General features: G+C 47.6%; 1 protein-coding gene across 1 annotated transcript in view; it reads right to left on the bottom strand.

Annotated features, from left to right (window-relative positions):
* Positions 1-10,983: 10,983 nt before the first annotated feature.
* Positions 10,984-20,383, bottom strand: part of DRGX (dorsal root ganglia homeobox) — a 32,886-nt gene continuing 23,486 nt past the window's right edge. The window contains exon 7 of the mRNA XM_010382849.2: positions 10,984-13,307. Coding sequence (XP_010381151.1) covers positions 13,042-13,307 — 266 coding nt within the window. The 3' untranslated portion in view covers positions 10,984-13,041. The remainder of the gene's footprint in view (positions 13,308-20,383) is intronic.

Below are 20,383 nucleotides of genomic sequence, written 5' to 3'. Positions count from 1 at the left end.
GTATCCTAAAAGAACAAAGGAATTTGAGAATTTGTGTCAACCCCATATCTGCTTTTTAATCCCCTCATACACATGGTGACACAGATACCAAAAAAGGGAGCATGAGGGGGCTCCTCGGAGCATGACTGGCAGCCACGCCTGGCTGTCATGTGTGACCTTCTTCTCACCTGGCACTCCTCTGCCCACAGAGAAATGGGAACCAAGAACCAGGTGGCCTTTTCAGGATAAGAGAAACATGCCCAATGTGGACTGCATTTGGGGTCCCGCCTGTGCTCGGGGCTCTATCTCCCTCGCCTCACTCAAGACTGGTTCCAGAGCAGCCATTACTGTGCCTGCTTTCTGGGAGGGAGGAGCCCACCAGGAACACTGGTCTTTGACTCAGGCCCAACACTAGGGAGCCAGCTCTGTACAGACATCTGGAGAAAAAGATCTGGATATTAATGAAAGTGAGAGTGGTGGTACCACTCATTTGCTGAGTCACTGATGGCCACTTGAGCTGGAGCTCCAAGAAGCTCACAGAGCCAGGGATGTAGACAGCCTCAGGGCACCCAAAGGTGGGCAGAGTTGTCCCAATAGCCTCCTAACTCTGCCCAGGACTTCCTGAACTCTCACACTTTCTCCCACATCTAATTCCTCCACTTTCCCATCCACCTCTGAGTTGGCCAGGGGAGGGCTGGCCTAGGGTCAAGTTTCCCTCCCCATGTTGTGACAGCTAGGGACTCCCCCCCAAGATAGGCTGGAAGGCAGAACCCAGCCCCAGTATTGAGACACCAACAGGATGACCTGCTGCCCCATCTCCAGCTGGCTTCCAGCATCCCTCCCCACACCCTCCAGCCCCCTCCACTGCAGTGATGGACAGTGCAGGATTGACTGGGAAGCAAAGCAGGAGGAAACCCTGGCAGAAATATGTGTTCCCTGTCCCTCTCTGGAACTCAGGGCTGAGTGTAGTGGAATGCCTCTCCCCAGGCCAAGACTCCTGTCCAGCATCCCCCCTCCAAGTGGTAGGGCACACTGGCTCAGGGACCCTGCGAACCCTTGTCCACTTGGGCCCAGGGGTGTAATGGCTCCCCACTGTTGCCAGCTTCACCTACACACCTGAAAACCCTCCCTCCATGAAGTTCTTTGAAACCACCTATGGGAAGGCACCTGTAGGACTGGTGGAGATGGGGTGGACTCAGTCCAGATCTGGGAGCTGGTGGAGACTGGGTGGGAATGAGAATGGGACAGAGACAAGGAGGAAGGTGCCAGTGGCCATGAGATGAGCTGTCAGGCCCATCTGACAGCTGTGTGGACATGTCCGGCTGCCTCAACAAGCTGCGATGAGTGTGACATCTCCTCCTGTGACCCCATCTGGCTGCTTAGGTCTGGGTTTTTACTACACAGCTGCCAAGAGGTACAAACAGGAGTGTCAGCATCCCGCTCCCAGCTCTCTGGGTGAGCACCCTCTCTCTAGATCAGTCTGGTCACTCACCTGCCTCGGCCAAGTACTCTCAGGGCCACAGTTGATGTAATACTTTTTCTTTAAATCAACTCCCTTTTTTATTCCACTAAAATATTCTAAAATATTCTAAAAGGAAACTTTATCTCAATGTTTTGCTGTGCCAGTTATCTGTTTCTTAATGCATGTCAACATGGATACGCATCTACATAAAAACTGTGTTGATGCAGGAACCATCTAAGTGTTTTTCATACCAGGAATGCAGCACTCCCCACACTCTGCTCCAGCACTGTGCCTGGTACACCCAGTGTTCTTACAGCCAGGGCATGATCCCTACAGCCACATTGGGGCACAGGAAGTGGGGTGCCTGGTTCCTTGTGTTGACAGTCGGGATTCAAGCTGTCTGCCTTGGACTGGGCAGGGTTGAGGGGTTCCTCAGCTTGGCAGTCCTGGGGAAGAAGCTTCTAATCCACTGACAGCACTGCAGACAGCAGCAGGCCCACCTCTCTCCAGCAGGGCGGGTAGGGGAGCTCAGGACAGGTTGCTGATCCCGGCAGACCATGCCTTTGCTTTGGGACAAATTCCCAGGAAAGGAGGGAGCCTAGGCATCCATGTCATATGTATTTTGGCTCTGCTGATCACTAGCCATTTTGTCTCTAGGTAAGTCACTTAAACCCTTTGAGCCTCTGCTTCTTCCAGATGTAAAGTAAAAAACAAAATAATGCCAGCCTTATAAATGTATGTGTACATCAGAAATAATAGGTGAGAAGCCTCTGGCTGAATGCTTGGCACATAGATGGTATCCATAAATAATCTTTATTTTCATAATCAAAGACAAATTCAGGCCAGCAACCCTTGGTATTCCAAAATTTCCTTGGTATTCCAAAACGTCCTTGCAGCCCCTACAGTGTAAAGCTCAGACCCCTACCCTGCTTCTCAAGGCCCCTGGCCTCTGGCCTAAGCCTGTGTTCTGGACCTCCCCCACCACACCCTGGACACCTTTGCTCTTCTCAGATGGGACTACAGTGGCTCTTGACATAAATACATCAATTTTCCCACAGAATGGGTCTCCAAACATTGTACCTGCACCCCTAAGTCAACTTTCTGGTACCACAGCTCGACTTCAGAGCATCAGCCCGTGCATGGACACTTTAAGCTAAATAGTCAGTGCTGTAGTGTCAACATATTTTTATCAATACCACAGTGTTGGTGCTATACCGGATTATTGGGCCTTATTATCTTTTTAAAAAGTGAGAAAGGAGAAATTAAAGCAGAAAAAAACATAAATCATGAGGCACACTGCTACTAACAAGCCACTGCTTTCACTCTGATGTTCACTGGAACAGTCTGGGCACTAGGTGTCCATCTGTGCAAGGAATAAACCAGGAGAAGAGCAGCGGCCAGATGTCAGGAGGAAGCAGAGAGGAAGTTTCTAGAGTTTAAGTGCATGGATGGAGGGAATAGAGATGCATGGATTGAGAATGAACTGCAAAAGAACATTCCAGAAGCAGAAGCTTAGGCCCTGATACAGGACTCCCTCCAAAATATGTATTTAAGAAGGAAAAAGCAAAGACCCAACAGTGTGTGTGACTTGCCACTATTTGTTTGAATGAGAGATATGCATATACACAGTCTCTGGGTGGATACGAGGAACCTGGTAGCAGAGGACATCTTTAGGGAGAGAGCCCAGAAGAGAGAATGGGGAGTTAGCAATGGGGAGAAAACATCCAACATAATTCACCAGGCTTCCTTGTTTTTTTCTTACCACATGAGTAGGTTGTAGTATACAGATCCAAATGGAGAAAAGATTCATGAGTCCATATGCTACGTTGTGGCTTCCCACAGACTCCTCTACCAAGACAAGCAGGCTGGCATTGCATCTCCTCTTGACAAATTGTTCCCAAAAGTTGATAAGACATCACCAAAGTCAATTTTGCATTGTCCTACTCAATCCTGTACACGTTGAAAGAATCCCCATCAGCAAAGCTTTTTCCACATCAGAAATAATTTCCTCCAATAAGCACATGAAAAGATGCTCAACACCACTAATCCTGAGGAAAATGTAAATCAACACCACAATGAGATGTCATCTCACTCCCGTTAGAAGGGTCACTGTAAAAAATAAAAAATAACTAGAATCCTTGTGCATTGTTGGTGGGAATATCAAATGATGCTGCCACTATGGAAAACAGTATGGTAGTCCCTCAAAAAATTAAAAACAGAACTACCATATAATCCAGTAATCTCACGTTGGGGAATAGGAAATACACCAAAATAATTGAAAGCAGGGTCTCAAAAATGACAACAGCCCAAAGGCAGAAGCAACCCTCGTTTGGTTGTTCATCCAAGTATCCATGGGGGATGAATTGTTAAGCTAAATGTGGAGTATACTTACAGTGGAATATTACCCAGTCTTAGAAAGGAGGGAAATTCTGACACATGCTATAATATGAATGCCTTGAGGACATGACGCTAAGTGAAATATGCCATTTAGAAAAAGGCAAATACTGAATGATTCCACTTAGATGAGGTACTTAGAGCAGTCAAACTCACAGAAACAGAAAGTAGAATAGTGGTTGCCAAGGGCTAAGGATAGGAGGGACTGGGGAGTTATCATTTAACGGGTGCAGAGTTTCAGTTTTGCAAGATGTGAAATTCTGGAGATGAATGTTGGTCATAGTAGCACATTAATGCCAATGAACTTAATGCCACTGATCTGTATACTTAGAAATGGTCAAGATGGTAAATTTTATATCATATGTATTTTGCCACAATAAAATATATTTTTAATTTAAAAGTTTTTTCTGTTTCATAAATGTCACTATATGCTATCTGGCAGAATTAGATTCAGGTGTTTCAAAAGTATTTTAGAAGTTATGTTGTGTTGACTGAATGCTTGTGTCCCCACCCCCAATTCACTGGCTTCATATGCTGAAGCCCCAATCCCCCAGTGTGGCTATATTTAGAGATGTAGCCTAAAGGAAGTAATTAAAATTAAATTACATTATAAGGCTGGGGCCCTGATCCAACAAGATTTGTGTCCTTATAAGAGGAGATACCAGAGAGTTCTCTCACTCCTCCCCTATCCCATGAGGAAAGGTTACTTAAGGACACAGCAAGAAGGCTGCTGTCTGCAAGCCTGGAAGAGAGCCCTCACCAGGAACCAACACTGCTGCTGCCATGATCCCAAACTTCAGCCTCCAGAAGTGGGAGAAAATTAATTTCTGTTGTATAAGCCATCCTGACTGTGGTATTTTGTTATAGCAGCCCAAACTGACTAATACATGTTATATGTAGTCAGTGTTTACTCTCTACAGTTAATGTCTTAAATCACCATGAATAACAATCATGTTTAACACTCTTCTTTAAAAAACATATACCCCTGTGTGATCTCATGTATATAACAGTCTTAAAATTTTTTAAAGTATAATGATGGAAGACAGATGAGTACTGCCAGGGGTTACATCTGGGGAGGGTATGATTACAAAAGAGTAGCATGAGAGAATCTCTCGAAGATGAAGGAACAGTTCCGCATCCTGATGGAAAATGTATATGTGATGACATTTCATGCAATCATTACCTTCCTCCCCCAAAATGAGCATATGTAAAAATTTATGAAATCCAAATAAGGTCTGTAGGTTAGTTAATAGTATTGTAGCAATGTCCATTTTCAGTTTTGATCATTGTACTATTGTTATGTCAGTGTTCTCTTTGGGAGAAGTTGGGTGAAAAGGACATGAGAACTCTGTACTACTTTTGCAACTTGTAAGTGATTCTAAAATTATTTCAAAATAAAAAGACTTCTAAAATATATCCACAGTTAAAGTAGCTTTTATCAAAAAGATTTTTTTTAAAAGTTAGTAATGGCATATATGTGGAGAAAGGAGAACACTCGTACACTGTTGGTGGGAACATAAACTAGTACCACTACCAAGGAAAAGAGTATGGAGTTTCCTCAAGAAACCAAAAATGAAGCTACCATATGATCCAGCAGTTTCACTACTAGGTATATATCCAAAAGAAAAAACATCAGTGTATTGAAAAAAGACATCTGTCCTCCCGTGTTTATTGCAACACTATTCACAATAGCCAAGATATGAAGTCAACTTGATGGATATCAACTGTTGATATCCATCAACAGATGAATGGATAAAGGAAACATGGTATATGTACACAAGGGAATAATATTCAGTCATAAAAAAGAATGAAATTCTATTGTTTGCATCAACATGGATGGAACTGGGGAACATTATGTCAAGTTAAACATGCCAGACACAGAAAGGTAAATATTGCATATTATCTCTTATGTGGGAGCTAAAAAAAAAAAATTGATCTCATGGAGGTAGAGAGTACAATGAAGGTTACCAGAGGCTTAGAAGGGTGGTGAGGATGGCAGGATTAAGAGAGATTAGTTAATGGGTACAACAATACAGTTAGATGGTAGAGGTAAGAGCTAGTGTTTGGTAGCACAATAGGGTAGCTATCATTGACAACAATTTATTGTATATTTCAAAATAACTTGAGGAATGGATTTGGAATGTTCTCAACACAAAGAAAGAATAGTTGATTTGGGGTGATGGATATTCCTGATTTGATCATTACACATTATATTTTTGTGTTAAAATATCACATTTACCCTATAAATATGTACCACTATTTCCTGACTCTAAAAAATTAAAAATTAAAATATGTATCCGATAGTTGGAGAATTTGTGATATTCTGTAGCTCCTTGGAGACAGAAGCCACTTTACCATGTGTAAGGTCTTGTTGGACTTCTGTACACAGGACTTTCATATCATCCCAGGTGCACTCCTGGTGAAAACAGGAGCACAACATGCTCAGTGACCCAGAGTCGCTGGAATTCTGCATCCCTCTCACTTACAAGGCTTCTCTCTGCCCAGAGGATTCTTCTCCAGTTCCCTCAGTTTGAAGCCGCTCGCCATTGTTCAGGACAGCTCACACCCTCCTCTGCAGCAGCAGCCTCACTGAGTGCTGGCCACAGTGCCCCTCACTGTCTCATCCCACCTAATCCTCACTGCCCCCATTTTACAGATGAGGAAACTGAGGCTTGGAGAGGGCAGGAGATTTGCTTAGGTGGGTTGTGTGGGATCCTGGACTCAAGGCTGGGTCTGGTGACACCCCCACTGGGCTGCCGTCGCTCCCCACCACCACCACTCAGACTGCCACCTGCAGGCTGGCCTCTGGCAGCAGGTGTGAGGGAAGCCAGTGGGGAAAGGGCACTAATTCAAGTCTGCAGCAGAGCAGCTGTTCTCTGGGTCCCTGTGGCCTGAGGCCATGCTGCTCTTATGTTCCCGGGTAAAGTGCTCCACTTAGGAGAAACTCTCTCCCGGCTGCAGGGCCATTAGCTCCCTGACTCCTGAAAAAAACATTTGGCCAGTGCTGACAGATGTGGCCATTACACAATCACTTAGCTCCCTCTCGCTGCCCCATCCAGACCTTGGGAGGAGGAGGGGCCTTGAGGCAGGCAAAGCCCTGGGGAGAGTCCACACAATTCACTTCCTGGCGCTGCCTCCTCTCTGCTCTTAGATTGCATTTTGCCAGGCCACACTGATGCAGCAGGAGGCGGCTTCAGACAGCATCATGTGCTGCCAATGACCTTGTTCTCCTGAGAGTGGTTCAAAAACTGCCTTCACATGCATCATTTCCTTGACTCCTCACAATAACCCTCTGTACTCAAAATTAGGATGATTCTTTCCATGACACAGATAAAGAAATGAGGCACAGAGAGGTTAAATGGCTTGCCCACGGTCACATAGCTAGGAATGTCAGGCCTCTGATTCCCAGGCCTGTGATGCTTCCTCCGCCCCAGGCAGCGGTAACCCTGCTGAAGTGTTACCATGCATGGGGAACTCCACCTCAGAGGAGGGTCTCCAGGGCCAGGGCAAGGGCAAGGGCTGCTTCTCTCTGCTGAGTGGAGGAATGAGGCCACCAGAGACTGCAAGGAATGCCTTGCCCCCTTGGCAGCTGCCAGGCAGCTCTTGACCTGGTGGGCCACCAGCTTGGGTAATTTCCTCCTGCACCATCCTCCTTTGCTCTCTAGACCCTGGCTCAGGATGGATGAGTGCCCTCTCCCACTCAACCCCCCACCGCTGTGCAGCCCAGGCAGGGTTGGCAGCCCTCCAACAGCTGGCAAGCCTCCTCTCCCAGCCATAGCAGAGGTCCCAAGACAGGGGTTGCTGTGGCATCTGGTGCACCCAGCTGAACCAGGCCAGGGTCAGGCAGCCACAACTCCAGGGTTGTCTGACAATGCACCCAGCAAGAGGGAGGGGGTGGTGCCCAGGACCTAAGGAGGTGTGCTAAAGGGCAATGGCCCATCCTGCACACAGCCAGGCTCTGACAAGAAGCAGCTTTGCCCAGCAGGAGCTCTGCCGTCAGTTAAGAGGCCGGTGAGCAGATGGCAGGCAGGAGCAGCAAGCACAGGCTGGGCTCCCAGGCCAGTCTCCTTGGTCCCTCCAGCAGGGTGCAGGACAGGCCCTAGGCGCTTCCAGGGCACCTGGGTAGGAGAGGCCCTAGGCACTTCCGGGGCACCAGTCAAAGCTGCTTTCCACCAAGATGCCTCGCTTTGCCTTGAGGTGGCTCAGAAAGAGGCAGCTGAAAAGTCCATATCTGGGCAGAGGCAACCACCTTCTCTAAAATGCTCTTCCTGGGGGCTGGGGGATGGATTGTGGTTTATCCAAACCCATTACCCTGCCTCCTGCTTTGGGACTGAGAGCCGGGGACCCGGCTCTGCCAGAACAGCTCAGGCTGGGAGGAAGGTTGGGGCCACTGCTCTTGGCCTCAAGGACTGCAGGCCCCAAGCACCTGCCGGTCCGACACTAATTATGTCATTCCCCTCAGACAGCAGTTGGTGGTGCTGGGGCCAAGGGTGTCCAAATTCGGAGTCCAGGGCTTTGTTGTCATTGGAAGTGTGATCTGGACACAAGCGGGCAGCTGAGAACGGCTCAAAGGGACAGCTGAGTGTTCCACAGCCCTAGGGCCTTTGAGCTTCCTGGGTGCGGCGGGCACACGCTTTGTTCCTACAAGAGTTTGTTGGAGCTGCTGTAGAAGGTATTTGGCCAAGTCTTGATGAGAAAAATAGCCAAATGTGGAATTCTGTAAAGTAGGTTGACAGTGTTCACGAGTGGAGCCCAGAATGAAGCTGCATTATCATTTAAAAATAATGAAAATATAAGCCCTTACAGTCCCTGTCTCAGGGAAACCTATCATCCTTTGGTTTAACTTGCCTCAGCAGGGACTGTGTTTTCCACATCTGCGCCCTTCTCTGCCTCTGGTGCCATCCCCGTGGGGCTGATGGGGGTATATGCTAGGTGTCGGCCCAGATCCCCAGCCCAGAGACTTAGAGCCATGTCCACTCCCCAGGGCAGGGCAGGGCCAGAGTGGCCATGATTGACCACTCCTGATGAGACCAGAGGGGTCTGCTGGCTCAAGTCCCCAAGGGGTGTGGCTGAGGCTGGAAAGCCACAGCGATCCCTGCCTGGCTGATGGCTGTGAGAGAGCAGAGAAGGCCGCGCTGCAGGGGAAAATGAAGGAGGTTCCTGACAACCCCCTACTTCTTGGTACCTGTCTCACTGGGGTCCCAGGACTAGAGTCTCAGCCATCCTGAGTTCCATGAGATCACTTGGTATCCTCCTCCTAAAGGCACTTTTTGACATAAACTGGTTTCAGTGCTTCCCAGTACTTGCCACTAGAAGAGCTCTCTCTGAGACATTCCCCCTACCCCAGCCTTCATGCCCACCCCTGCCTCTGGGCACCGCAGATTCCCTTCCAAGCTCAAGTGCCTGGGCACACGCATCCTCTTGAAAATCAACCCCTCCTACAGCCCACACAATTTGCTCAGGGAAGGGTGTGGCAATCCCAACTCCCTCAACTCCCTCTGTCGGCTCAGGCGCAGCTGAGAGCCATTCCATCGTTTCCTTCTTGAGAAAGTGAGGTTTTCACCTGAAAAAGGTCTTCAAGCCTTTGACATGTGTGAGGCTTGGTGGAACAAGAGCTGGCTTTTATACTGCAGTTCATCCATGCCAGGCACCATGTAGCTATCCATTCATTTAATCTCCAAAGAGCCCCGGGAGGCTGGTGCCATTATTACGTAGGAGATGACTGAAGCACAGAGAGGTTAGGTGACTCACCCAGAGTCACACAGCCCTTAGGGCTAGGATTCTGAACAAGGGAAACATGCTCTTAACCAACTTCAACCAAGCTCTGAATTTGTAAAGGCTTCACTTTTTCTGGTGAAGCCAGAAAATTAGGAAGAAAGAGAGTTTCCATTAAGTGGACTGGTTGAGTCTCAGGCACCTTCTTGGTGTCCTGTCTTGCTATATCCATTGGAGGGGCCCAGAAGCTCTGGTCACCACTGAGTTCAGGGATTGTTGCTGGGCCTGCTCTTAGACAGGCACACACCTGAAGGCCAGGTGCAGATAAAACGGGGGCAGGCTGGCCCCTGCCCCAGCCAGGCGGGACCCAGGGGAGGGAGACATCTGACAGGGTGCTGGGGTGGTTCATCCTCCCCTCCCACAGGCCCACCCAGGACAGAACCCAAAAGACAGTGAGCAAAGGCAAACCATGACTCACCATCTGTGAAACCTGCTGGGACCAATGGGTCCTCATATGCCTCCATGGTGCTCCTGGCCTTGAAGACTGAGCCCAGTTGATCTCATCAAGTCATTTATTAACCACTCTCTGTGTGACAGCCAATGAAGTCGAGCTTTCCCTCTTCCTATCAAAGGCTATCAACTATGTAGCTTCACAGAAGTTGTCCGATCTAACTGTGCCTCGGTTTCCTTAACTGTGAAACGGGAATAGTAGGACTTACATTGTGGGTTCATCATTGGAATTAAATATGCTAACCTATGTAAAGTTTCCAGGAAATGAGACAGTGGCAGAGTCAAAGGAAGTTCTTTCTACCCAACTGAGAGATCAGACACTGGGCACCCACCGAGAAATGGAGGAGGAGCCCCCAAGTCCCCCAAGTCCTATGCCAGGGATGCCTGCCCTGACTCCCTGCCATGCCACAGTTGCTCCTCCTCTGGGCAGGCTGTCATCCCCAACAAGGCCAGGCTGCTGCCCCAGTCACAGTCACAACTTGAGTGGTTTCTACCCTAACCTAGAATGCATTAAGGAATGGACTTCATTGTGCCTCAACTAATAAATGAATAATAATAATTAATTAATCAATCAATCCCTGGGGCCCCAGCCTCCTTCCCACACTGAAGCCCAGCTGCCTTTTACAGTCACGTGATGAACTCCTGCAGACAGGGCAACCTATGGGGGGCTCCAGGAAGAACGACCCTGCAAGACAGTGCTTGTCAATGACTTGGGGAGGACTCTGATCTGCACAGAGGACCCTATCTTGTCCCAGCATCCACTAAAAGGTTCCTGAGCCAAGGCCTCAATGCCCTCCTCCTGGAAGTTTCCAGGTTTCCATTTGCACATTGGCCAAAGTGGAAGATTGAAGAGCGCAGACTCCACCCAGCCCTGTAGCCTCAGGGCTGGGAGGAACAAAGAGAGGACCTGAGCTTTTCCGGTCTTTCTTTTAACTCCTCTAAATTTATTTGGGTATTTAAACAAACAGAAACTACATCATGCATCGTTACTTTTTGCCTTTGTACAACAAAACTAAGTACTCAATATCTCTGCAGAGGTTTGGTGCTCCTTTTTTTTTCCTTTCTTTCAGTAACATCAGGCAGACTTTTCGATATGATCCAGTTTTGCACAGTCACTAGAGTGTCGCATCATGAATTATTAAATCAGTGCTTCGTGGTAATACATAATTTCTTATCAATTATTCATGCTAATGTGTGTGTAGTTTACTTAATTGTGTTATTGACGATCAAAAGTAATTTCCTGAAAGTCCTCAAGGACACAAAATTTAATCAGCATAACTACTTTTCAGATGCAATGCTGTTAAGTATTCTTAATTTGCTCAACAGTTCACTTATTTATGTACCTTTCTGGAGGAAATACGAGTTTAATCAAACAATTAGATTGAAGAGTTAGTGTACATAAGGGCTTGAGCTCACATCCTTCAACCAAACATTCGTAATTACAGGGAAACGGAAGCAACTTTGCCGCTTTTTGGCAAATCGTTTCATCTTTATACTCAACAAGCAAAATACAGCAGGAAGAAGGATTTGATTTTTTTTTTCTTTAAAGGAGACAGTGTGTTTTATCAAATGCTTCATGGTGATCATAGACGAGGCATGATACACTCAGGAGTATTATTTGGGGGTCATGGAGTGGGGGAAGGTAAAAAGGGAACAGGAAATGTGAAAGTAGAATCTTTCGATGATAATAACTGAAACCAAAATAACCATCATGAAGGCAATAACTATCCGCATGGAAACACCATCAGCAAAAGCCACCAAAGACTGCAACCTTTCAGGTGCTGGGCGCCCCTGCCAGAAAGCGGCAGAGCTTATGCTATTGCACGTTCCCCTTGGATCTCCTCCAGGTCACCATCCACACCAGAGAAAACAGCCACACTAGACCAAAACAGAAATCTCTGTGAAATTTGGCCCTTTGGAATTAATGCTCTGCACACCATGAGAAAGCTGTCTTCCCCATGCTCCATTTCTGCACATACGCCGTTCCTGTCTCCTTTCCTACTTTTTTTCCCTCAGTAAAAAACACCAGCACTGAAGAGCCCCCTCTACATGCCAGGTACCTGGGGAAAGGTAGTTCATCCATATGCGCAATTATTTCAGAGGCGTTCCTGAAGGGCTTCTTCCCTCTCCAAGGGCCCTTAGGCCCCCTGGACCAAAGAGCTGCTTTTCAGTTGCTTCACTTCCCATTAACCCACAGGTCTATTTGGGAGAGAGGAAGGGCTTGCAGGTGAGTGCTTCAGGTACCGGGGCCACACTGGTTCCACACCCACAGTGTCAAGACGGCAGACCCCAGTTCATGGAGCAGATGGTCTGGGTGATTAGCCCAGTACCCCTGGCCAGATGTGCCAGTGAAATCTCCTGGGTCAGAGCCACCGTGGACCTCTGGGACAGGCTGTGTCGTGTTGGCCCCTCCCTACGCTACATCTTCTCACTTTCTAACCAAGCCCACAACCAATATTCTCCAACAAGAGAAAGGGCACTACTGCTTGTCTTGGCCCAGGGGAGCAAGAGCCGCTTGGGATTCCACTGGTTCCCCAGTTATCAAACAATGTAAGGGGGACAGGCCCTTTTCTTATCATGAAACTTCAGCCCATGCCACAGTTCCTGGGGTTGACAAGACCTTCAAAGGCAGCCCAGGGGGGAAATAGGAAGGGTAATGGATGAGGAATCTACCTCCCTCTGAGACTCTGGGCCTGGATGGAAATCCCAGGGAGGCTCCTCACAGAGAGGGCTCTGCTGCCACCAAGTGCCATCGGGATCTGTTGCCAAAGAAGCCACCACAATACAGCTGCGCTGGTGGGACTCCAGAGGGACCCTCCAGGTGCCAAGGGAGCTGTGGGTCTCACTTGCCCGTCCTGGGTCCATGCAGAGGCCCTGGGGCTGCAGGCTTCTCCTTGCTATTTGGAGAGTTTTCTGTAGGGTCTGAGGCTGGGAGAAGCAGGGGCGGGAGGAGGGCACGCCAGACAGGGCACTGTAGACCCTCATACACTCTTCTCTGCCTCGCTCTGTTCCTTGGTGGGAGAGATCTTGTCCTGGCTGCCATCTGGGGGCGCCGGCTTGGCGACAGGGCCGGGGCTGCTGCTGGTGGAAGGCAGGAGGTTGGCTGACTGCAGGACGGCTTCTGAGTGCTCACGGGCTTTCATGCGCAGGGCGGCCACGCTGGCCGTGCGGTTACTCTGGCAGCCGTAGGTGGGAAGGAAAGAGAGTCCCATGGGGTCTGGGACGCAGCAAGAGCACAGTGGGCCCCCTGGAAAAGGAAAAACAACAGGCTCCCATCACTGTCTACTTTCTGCCTCTCAGGGCTGGGTGACAGGGAACGGTCTGAGTTCTGAAGGACAGAAAGATTGATTCCCTCTGGCGCCAGATACTAAAGGGAGAAAGACAAGTGCTCAGAACCTCAAAGGGACCTAGTTAATCGTTCAAAGGTTTGTCAGAGCATCAGGAACACCCGGTCAGTCCTGGCTCCCTTGCCAAGGAGCTGTGTGGCCTTAGGCCAATATCTTGGCTTCTCTGAGCTTCAGTCTCTACTTCTGTAAAATGGGGTAATACCTACATCGCAGGATTATAAGGAGGATCCCATTAAGTCATTCCACATTCCCAAACTGTGTCAAGCACCCCTAAGAACTCACTGGGGTACTGGGGGATACCTTAAATGGAGGGAAACCCAGCCACACGTGTCAGGTGCCAGGCAAGCTGCTGGCTGCAGGCAGTTCCCGGCTTAACCACGAGATCCTGCTGCATTCCTGTCAAGAATGTTATCGCTTTGTGAAGCTGGATTTGCAAGTACCACACAAAATTCCACATTGGAATATAAAATGTGGGTGGCAGAGTCTAAAAGAATTCCAAGATTAGAGAAGCTGTACAAAGCTTATAAGGCACATAAGCCCCTTAGAAAGGAATAGTGGCTATTTAAAAATGAAAGCAGTCAGGTGCAGTGGCTCACACCTATAATCCCAACAGTTTGGGAGTCTGAGGTAGGAGGATCGCTTAAGCCCAAGAGTTCAAGACCAGCATGGGCAACATAGTGAGACTCTATCGCTACAAAATAAAAATAAAAAATAAATTAACCAAGCACAGTCATATGTGCCGATAGTCCTAGCTATTCGGGAGGCTGAGGCAGGAAGATCACTTGAGCCTAGGAGTTCAAGGGTGCAGTGAGCCATGATTGCATCAGTGCACTCTAGCCTGGGCAACAGAGCAAGTCCCTGTCTCTAAAAACAATAATAATAAAAAGAAAAAGAAAAGAAAAACATTATTTTTCTTTCATTTTATAAGTATTATTTTTCAAATAGCTACTAAGTTGTCAGGACATACTTAGTGAGCTGCTTGGACCTAACCATTGAATTAACAGAACTGTTAACTGTTATATATTGCTTATGGTCCAGGGGGTGTCGTGAACTGAGGTTTGAGAACCTCAGAGGGAACCAATTTGGAAAGTGCTTAGTGTGGGTTCAAGCCCAGGTCAATCTTTCTCACCCATGTGTTGCCTCTTGGCTGGTGATAATGGAAAACATGGAGAAGATGGAATTTCTTCATGTGGTCCCAGCCAAGGCTGAGGTCTGCAGCAAGGTCAGCACCAAGGTCAGCACCCTTGTGTCCCACCTCCCTTGCAGTCCTGGACATGTCCACAGGCTGCGAGTGAGCCTTGAGCTGCTGTCCTGCCTTTCTAAGCATGCTCTGGAGTCCTTCCTCGAACCACCAAGGGGCAGTAATCGTGAGACAAATGCCTATGCTCTCTGGAGCCTGGAAGGCCACTCAGGCCCGGCATCCACTTTTAGAGATTAACCTCAGGGGCAGCTGCAGCTGCACCAGCTTTTCCAGCAGCTGGGACGTCCCCACCCTCCCTTCCCAAGACAGCATTCCTAATGCCAAAGCCAGGGTACCTTCTGCTCCCCTCAAGCACATTCACGAATCCTCCTCTTCCTTGCCAAGCCGCTGAGAGACAAAGGGAAGCTCACCTTTACCACCCACTGCTCCTCTTATCACATTATGGTCACCCATACTGTAAGCGTGGCTCATCCCCCTCTCCAGGTAAGGAAACTGAGTCTCCAAATTTGCAGTTTATTGTACAGAAGGGACCAGAACCTCCTGGTGACCTTTCCCTCTCCTGTATCATAATGGGAGGTTTAAATGCAGCTTCACCTCCTGCCTCAAGTTTGACTGAGTGGCTGATCCAGTAGGCAGCAGATCCCAAAATGAGTGTGAGGCAGCACACATGCAGAGTGTGCAAGGGAGCTCTAGGACCAGCCCCACTGCCCTGCAGGCCCACTGGCCTCCAGCCTGTCATGTGTTTAGTCAAACCCTAGGGCCTGGCTGCTCCACTTCCCCTAGGGGCTCTTACACAGGCATAGCCACACCCTGACACCAGTCACTGAGAGACTGTTAGAGGGAATGACAGCTTTTGCTGGGAACAATGCCTTCTATGAGTCTCAGGCCTTCCTGATGGTTAGAACCCACCCCCAGGGGCCCTTGTCTTCCTCCAAGTCTCCCTGCCCAAGGGCACTCATTGGTGAGGAGCACCTAAGGTGTGAAGACACCAAGTTATTAAGAATGGTGGTCCCCCTTGGAGCGGGTATGCTGTAGATTTGTATTTTCCTCTCTATGTCTATTTAGAATTTTTTTTGTTTTTCTACAGTGAAAATGAATTTAAGTTTAGAAACATAATGTTAATTTTAAATGAATGTTAAAAAGAAGGAAGATTGAAGACAGACCCAGCAGGCACATCTGAGAGCAGAGATTGGTTAGGGCTATAGGCTCTCAAGGACCTGGAAGGGGCCACCGTCCTCAGGCTTAGCCCTGGGTAGCCGGTCCTGGGTCAGGCCAGATGAGAAAGATGGGCTCAATCCATCTCAGGCTGGTATTAACCCAGCCAAGGCCTTGCTTCAATGTAAGCATCAATGGTGAGTTCAATGTTCTGTAACTCAGTGGGAAATCTAGCCATGTACCAGACGTATAAGTGACAGAACCTCCTTCCCCTGGAGCCATAGCTTACAGCCGCTAGGTCACACCTGCAGCGGACCCCAAGAAAGCCACCCGTAACTATACTGCTGGCCCTCAAAACCCAAACTTAGAAGTTAAGAGGAATAAATTAACTCACAGAACCAAGGCTGCAGCAGGGTAAAGAGTCTATGTGTGCCTAGCTCACCCCCTACGCACATACACACACAGCACTGGATTGATGGGAAACTGAGGACCAAGTGAAGCCAAGGACCCTGTAGTTAAAAAAACGTTAAGGACTGTACATACCTTGGAATATGACTCAAAAGGAAGGGAATTTTGACACTGGCTCCAACAGGGGTCAACCTTGAAGAAATTATGCTAAGTGAAATAAGCCAGTCACTAAAAGAAAAAATCCTGCAGGAGTCCTCTTCTGTGAGGTCCCCAGAGTACTCCAATTCCCAGAGACAGAAGTAGAATGACACAGACCTGGGGCGGGGGAGGGGAAGTGGGAAGATGGGGGAAGTGGGAAGTTTGCAAGATGAAGGGTTCAGGAGATTGGCTGCACATCAACAGGAATGTGCTTAATACAACTGAGTCACACACTTAAAAATGGTTAAGATGGTAAATTTTATGTTAGCGTATTTTACCATAATCAAAAAGAAAATAAGATAGTTTTTGTTTGTTTGTTTTTTGGCCAGAGGTGAGTTGAGGGCAAAGTGATCCAGGAAGGTGAAGTGTGCACAGGGTAGCCAGGTCTGTTTTTACTCCTTCAGTGAGCAAGAATCTCCAAAGCCCCTCCAGCTGCCAAACACTCACCCAGCCACACCCAGTCCCATGTCCATGGGGCTGGCACTCTCAACCGACTGCACTCACTGGGCCTTTGCCTAAGGAAGCTTTGCAGAGTTTTCACACATCCCTCCAGTTCCTGACCATTGGTGGCAGGGGCAGGGGGGAGTGGAATTCCTCAGCAGGCAGCTGACTCCGATAGGTGCGCACTGACCAACAAGAGTCTTGGGGCCCAGCACAGTGGCTCACACCTGTAAAACCAGCACTTTGGGAGGCCTAGGAGAGTGGATCACCTGTGGTCATGAGTTCGAGACCAGCCTGACCAATATGGTGAAACCCCGTCTCTACTAATACAAAAATTAGCCGGATGTGGTGGCATGCACTTGTAGTCCCAGCTACTCCGGAGGCTGAGACAGGAGAATTGCTTGAACCCAGGAGGCGGAGGTTGCGGTGAGCCAAGATCGTGCCACTGCACTCCAGTCTGGGTGAAAGAGTGAGACTCCTTCTCAAAGAAAAAAAAAAAGAGCCTTGGGCACACAGCCCGACACGTGCCATCACTCCCTTTCCTCATCTGCACCCTTTCTTCATCTGCACCCCAAGCCTGAACTGCAGCTAAAGCGTCCGTCAAAGGGGGCGGAAGCCTGCAGGTGGACACAAAAACACAGTAACAGCCACACCCAGGAATGTGGCAAATGAGCCCTGGCCATCTGAAGGGAAGTCCTCAGAGGCTGCCAAAGGGGCTTCCCCTGAACTTGCCCATACCTGAATGAGAACTGGGAAGATGTGTGGATCCAAGACAGAGGTATGGACAAGATTGAAAGAGGCCACTATGTAAGAAACAAGATTAAAAGCAAACAGGGGACAAATCTGGTGAGATGGTTAACAAGGAAAAGTATAAAGTCTATAATCTGCATCCAAGGATCCATCTGCACAAAGGAGACATGGCTCAGTGATCAATCATGTGTGGTCAATACGACTTCACAGTAACTTCACGGCCATCCCACAGGGTTGTGGGTTGCCTTAACAGAGGCAGAACCTGCAGAAAAAGGAAAGGTAAAGTCCTTCTATCTTGTGTGATGGTCACACCCTGCCTTATGTCTCCCATCAACAGACACTTCTGTCATCACCCTAAAGAGAAAAGCAGTTGAGGGGATAGGAAATACAGTGATCTGGGCACATACACATGTTAACTTAAATTGTCCAACAACCAGCATCTCCCTTGAATTCTATAGCCATTTTTTGCAAAGGAAAAAAATGATTTTGATTTCTCAGTGATCTGACAGTACCAATATGCTGCCTGCACAAACAACTTCATGGACCCTGAACACTTTTGAGAACTTGAAATAACATGATGGAGCTTCATCCTCCATATAGAACACACTGCGACTATGACAAATTATATTAAAGGAGGATATTTAGTTCCCAGGGTGATTCATTAGTAAATAGTTACTGAGTAAAAATCCAGACCCAAAGCTCACTGCACTTTGGCCATGAAACATGTGCTCAAGTAGAGGCCGGGTACAGTGGCTCGCACCTGTAATCCCAGCACTTTGGGAGGCTGAGGCAGGTGGAATCACTTGAGCCCAGGAGTTTGAGACCAGCCTGGGCAACATAGCAAAACCCTGTCTCTACAAAATATACAAAAAAATTAGCCAGGTGTGGTGGCAGATGCCTGTAATCCCAGCACTTTGGAAGGCCAAGGCAGGTGGATCACCTGAGTTCAGAAGTTCAAGACCAGCCTGGCCAACATGGCGAAACCCCATCTCCACTGAAAATACAAAAATTAGCCAGGCATGATGGTGTGTGCCTGTAATCCCAGGTGCTCTGGAGGCTAAGGCAGGGGAATTGCTTGAACCCAGGAGGTGGAGGTTGCAGTGAACTGAGATCATGCCACTGTACTCCAGCCCGGACAACAGAATGAGACTCCATCTAAAAAAAAAAAAAAAAAAAAAAAAAAAAAAAAAAGCCGGGTGTGGTAGCACACTGCTGTAGTCCCAGCTACTAGGACCTTCACCAAATGCTTAAAGATTCTCCTATGTGCAAAGTGCATTTCTATTTCTAACATAAGTTGTATGATTTCCAAGACTGCCACAAACTGGAAAGAAATGTGGCTACTAGTGGCAGACCCATTGATGGTTAATACTGAGAAAAGAGACAAAATGTTATAAAACAGCCAAAAACCCTCCAAATGCACAATAAACTGGAGCCATTTGCACAGAGGCAAGCAGAGCAGAATCCTGGGATGGCCCAAAGCCATCGCAGTGGCCACTGTGGGTCTCAAGGTATGATGTTTGACAGGGCTTTGAAAACTGCACCAAGCCTGTGACTATTAGTCATGGGGCCACTGAGTTGGTCATGAGAGGAGCTAGACTCTGCCTCTTTATTACATCATAAAGTGACAAACACACTTAGAAAAAGTCTACCCTAAAACCAAGTCATCATTATGGAAACCCTATAAACAAGTGGCAATAGGACGTCTCTGGGGCCAGAAAGCCCAGTGCATCTGTGTAGGGCAGAAGAAGGTGATGAAAAGAAGAAGGTGGTCAGAAGAAGGTGGTCAGAAGAAGGTGGTCGGAAGAAGTCTGACCCCTGACCCCACTGTTAACCAGACACAGGACCCGCCTTCATCCACTCAAGCTTCAGCTTCTGCGCCTTAGCACACCTACTTTGGTGATAAATCCTATAAAGCAACTGGTACTTAATCCTCAAACAATTATTTCCTCAACCCCATACAAATGAAAGGACAATTCTAAGTCACAATCCACAGCTTATTCCAATTTCTGGTTCAATTCCATGACCAGCTGAAGAACCCAAGTTGTCCCGAGTATCCCCCAGAGGACGCCATGATGGACACGAGACCTGCAACCATACTCATGCACACACACGTAACACTACATACGTGCACATAGGGTATATGCAGTGACTGCGCTCACCGGCACTGCGTGGCTACCCTGCCTTTGGCACAAGCCGAACGCCTTTTCACAGCTGTATTTGTTCCTCAGTGAAATCTTCCCATCTGGCCAAAAAGTAATTTATACTGCCAAGAGAATTTTGAAGAGTGAGCCAAACAAACTTTCAAAACCCCCTTCTTCATTACTTGATTTCTACACATGGGGCTCTAGAAGGGAATAGAAGAGTACTTTTTGTTTTTGTTTTTTTTAATTTGTCAAAAAGCTATCACGTGCTCACTTCAGCAGCGCATACACTAAAATTGGAACAATAAAGAGAAGATAAGCAAATAATATTTTTTAAAGATAAAAATTTAAATAAAAAAGTTTAAGCTAGTATTAATGGGCTAAAAATTGAATTAGCTACTAAGGAAGTCATACTTGTGTGCATATAACAACAACAAAAAACATGAATCTACCAATGGTCCAATAATAGGGAACTAGCTGAATAAGTTATACCCATATAGAACACACTAGAACTATGACAAATTATATTAAAGGAGGATATTTAGTACCATGAAAAAGATACTAATGAAATAAGACATTTAAAGAATCAGTAAAGGAGCAGTAAATAAACAACAAGTCATCAATAAGTCAACATGCATACATTTTGGAATACATATGCATGTGTATAATACATACACATGTG

This window comes from Rhinopithecus roxellana, chromosome 11 (genome assembly GCF_007565055.1).
Source record: "Rhinopithecus roxellana isolate Shanxi Qingling chromosome 11, ASM756505v1, whole genome shotgun sequence".
Classification (NCBI taxonomy): domain Eukaryota; kingdom Metazoa; phylum Chordata; class Mammalia; order Primates; family Cercopithecidae; genus Rhinopithecus; species Rhinopithecus roxellana.
The sequence above is the reverse complement of the archived record's forward strand: the minus strand, read 5'-3'. Positions and strand labels throughout refer to the sequence as shown.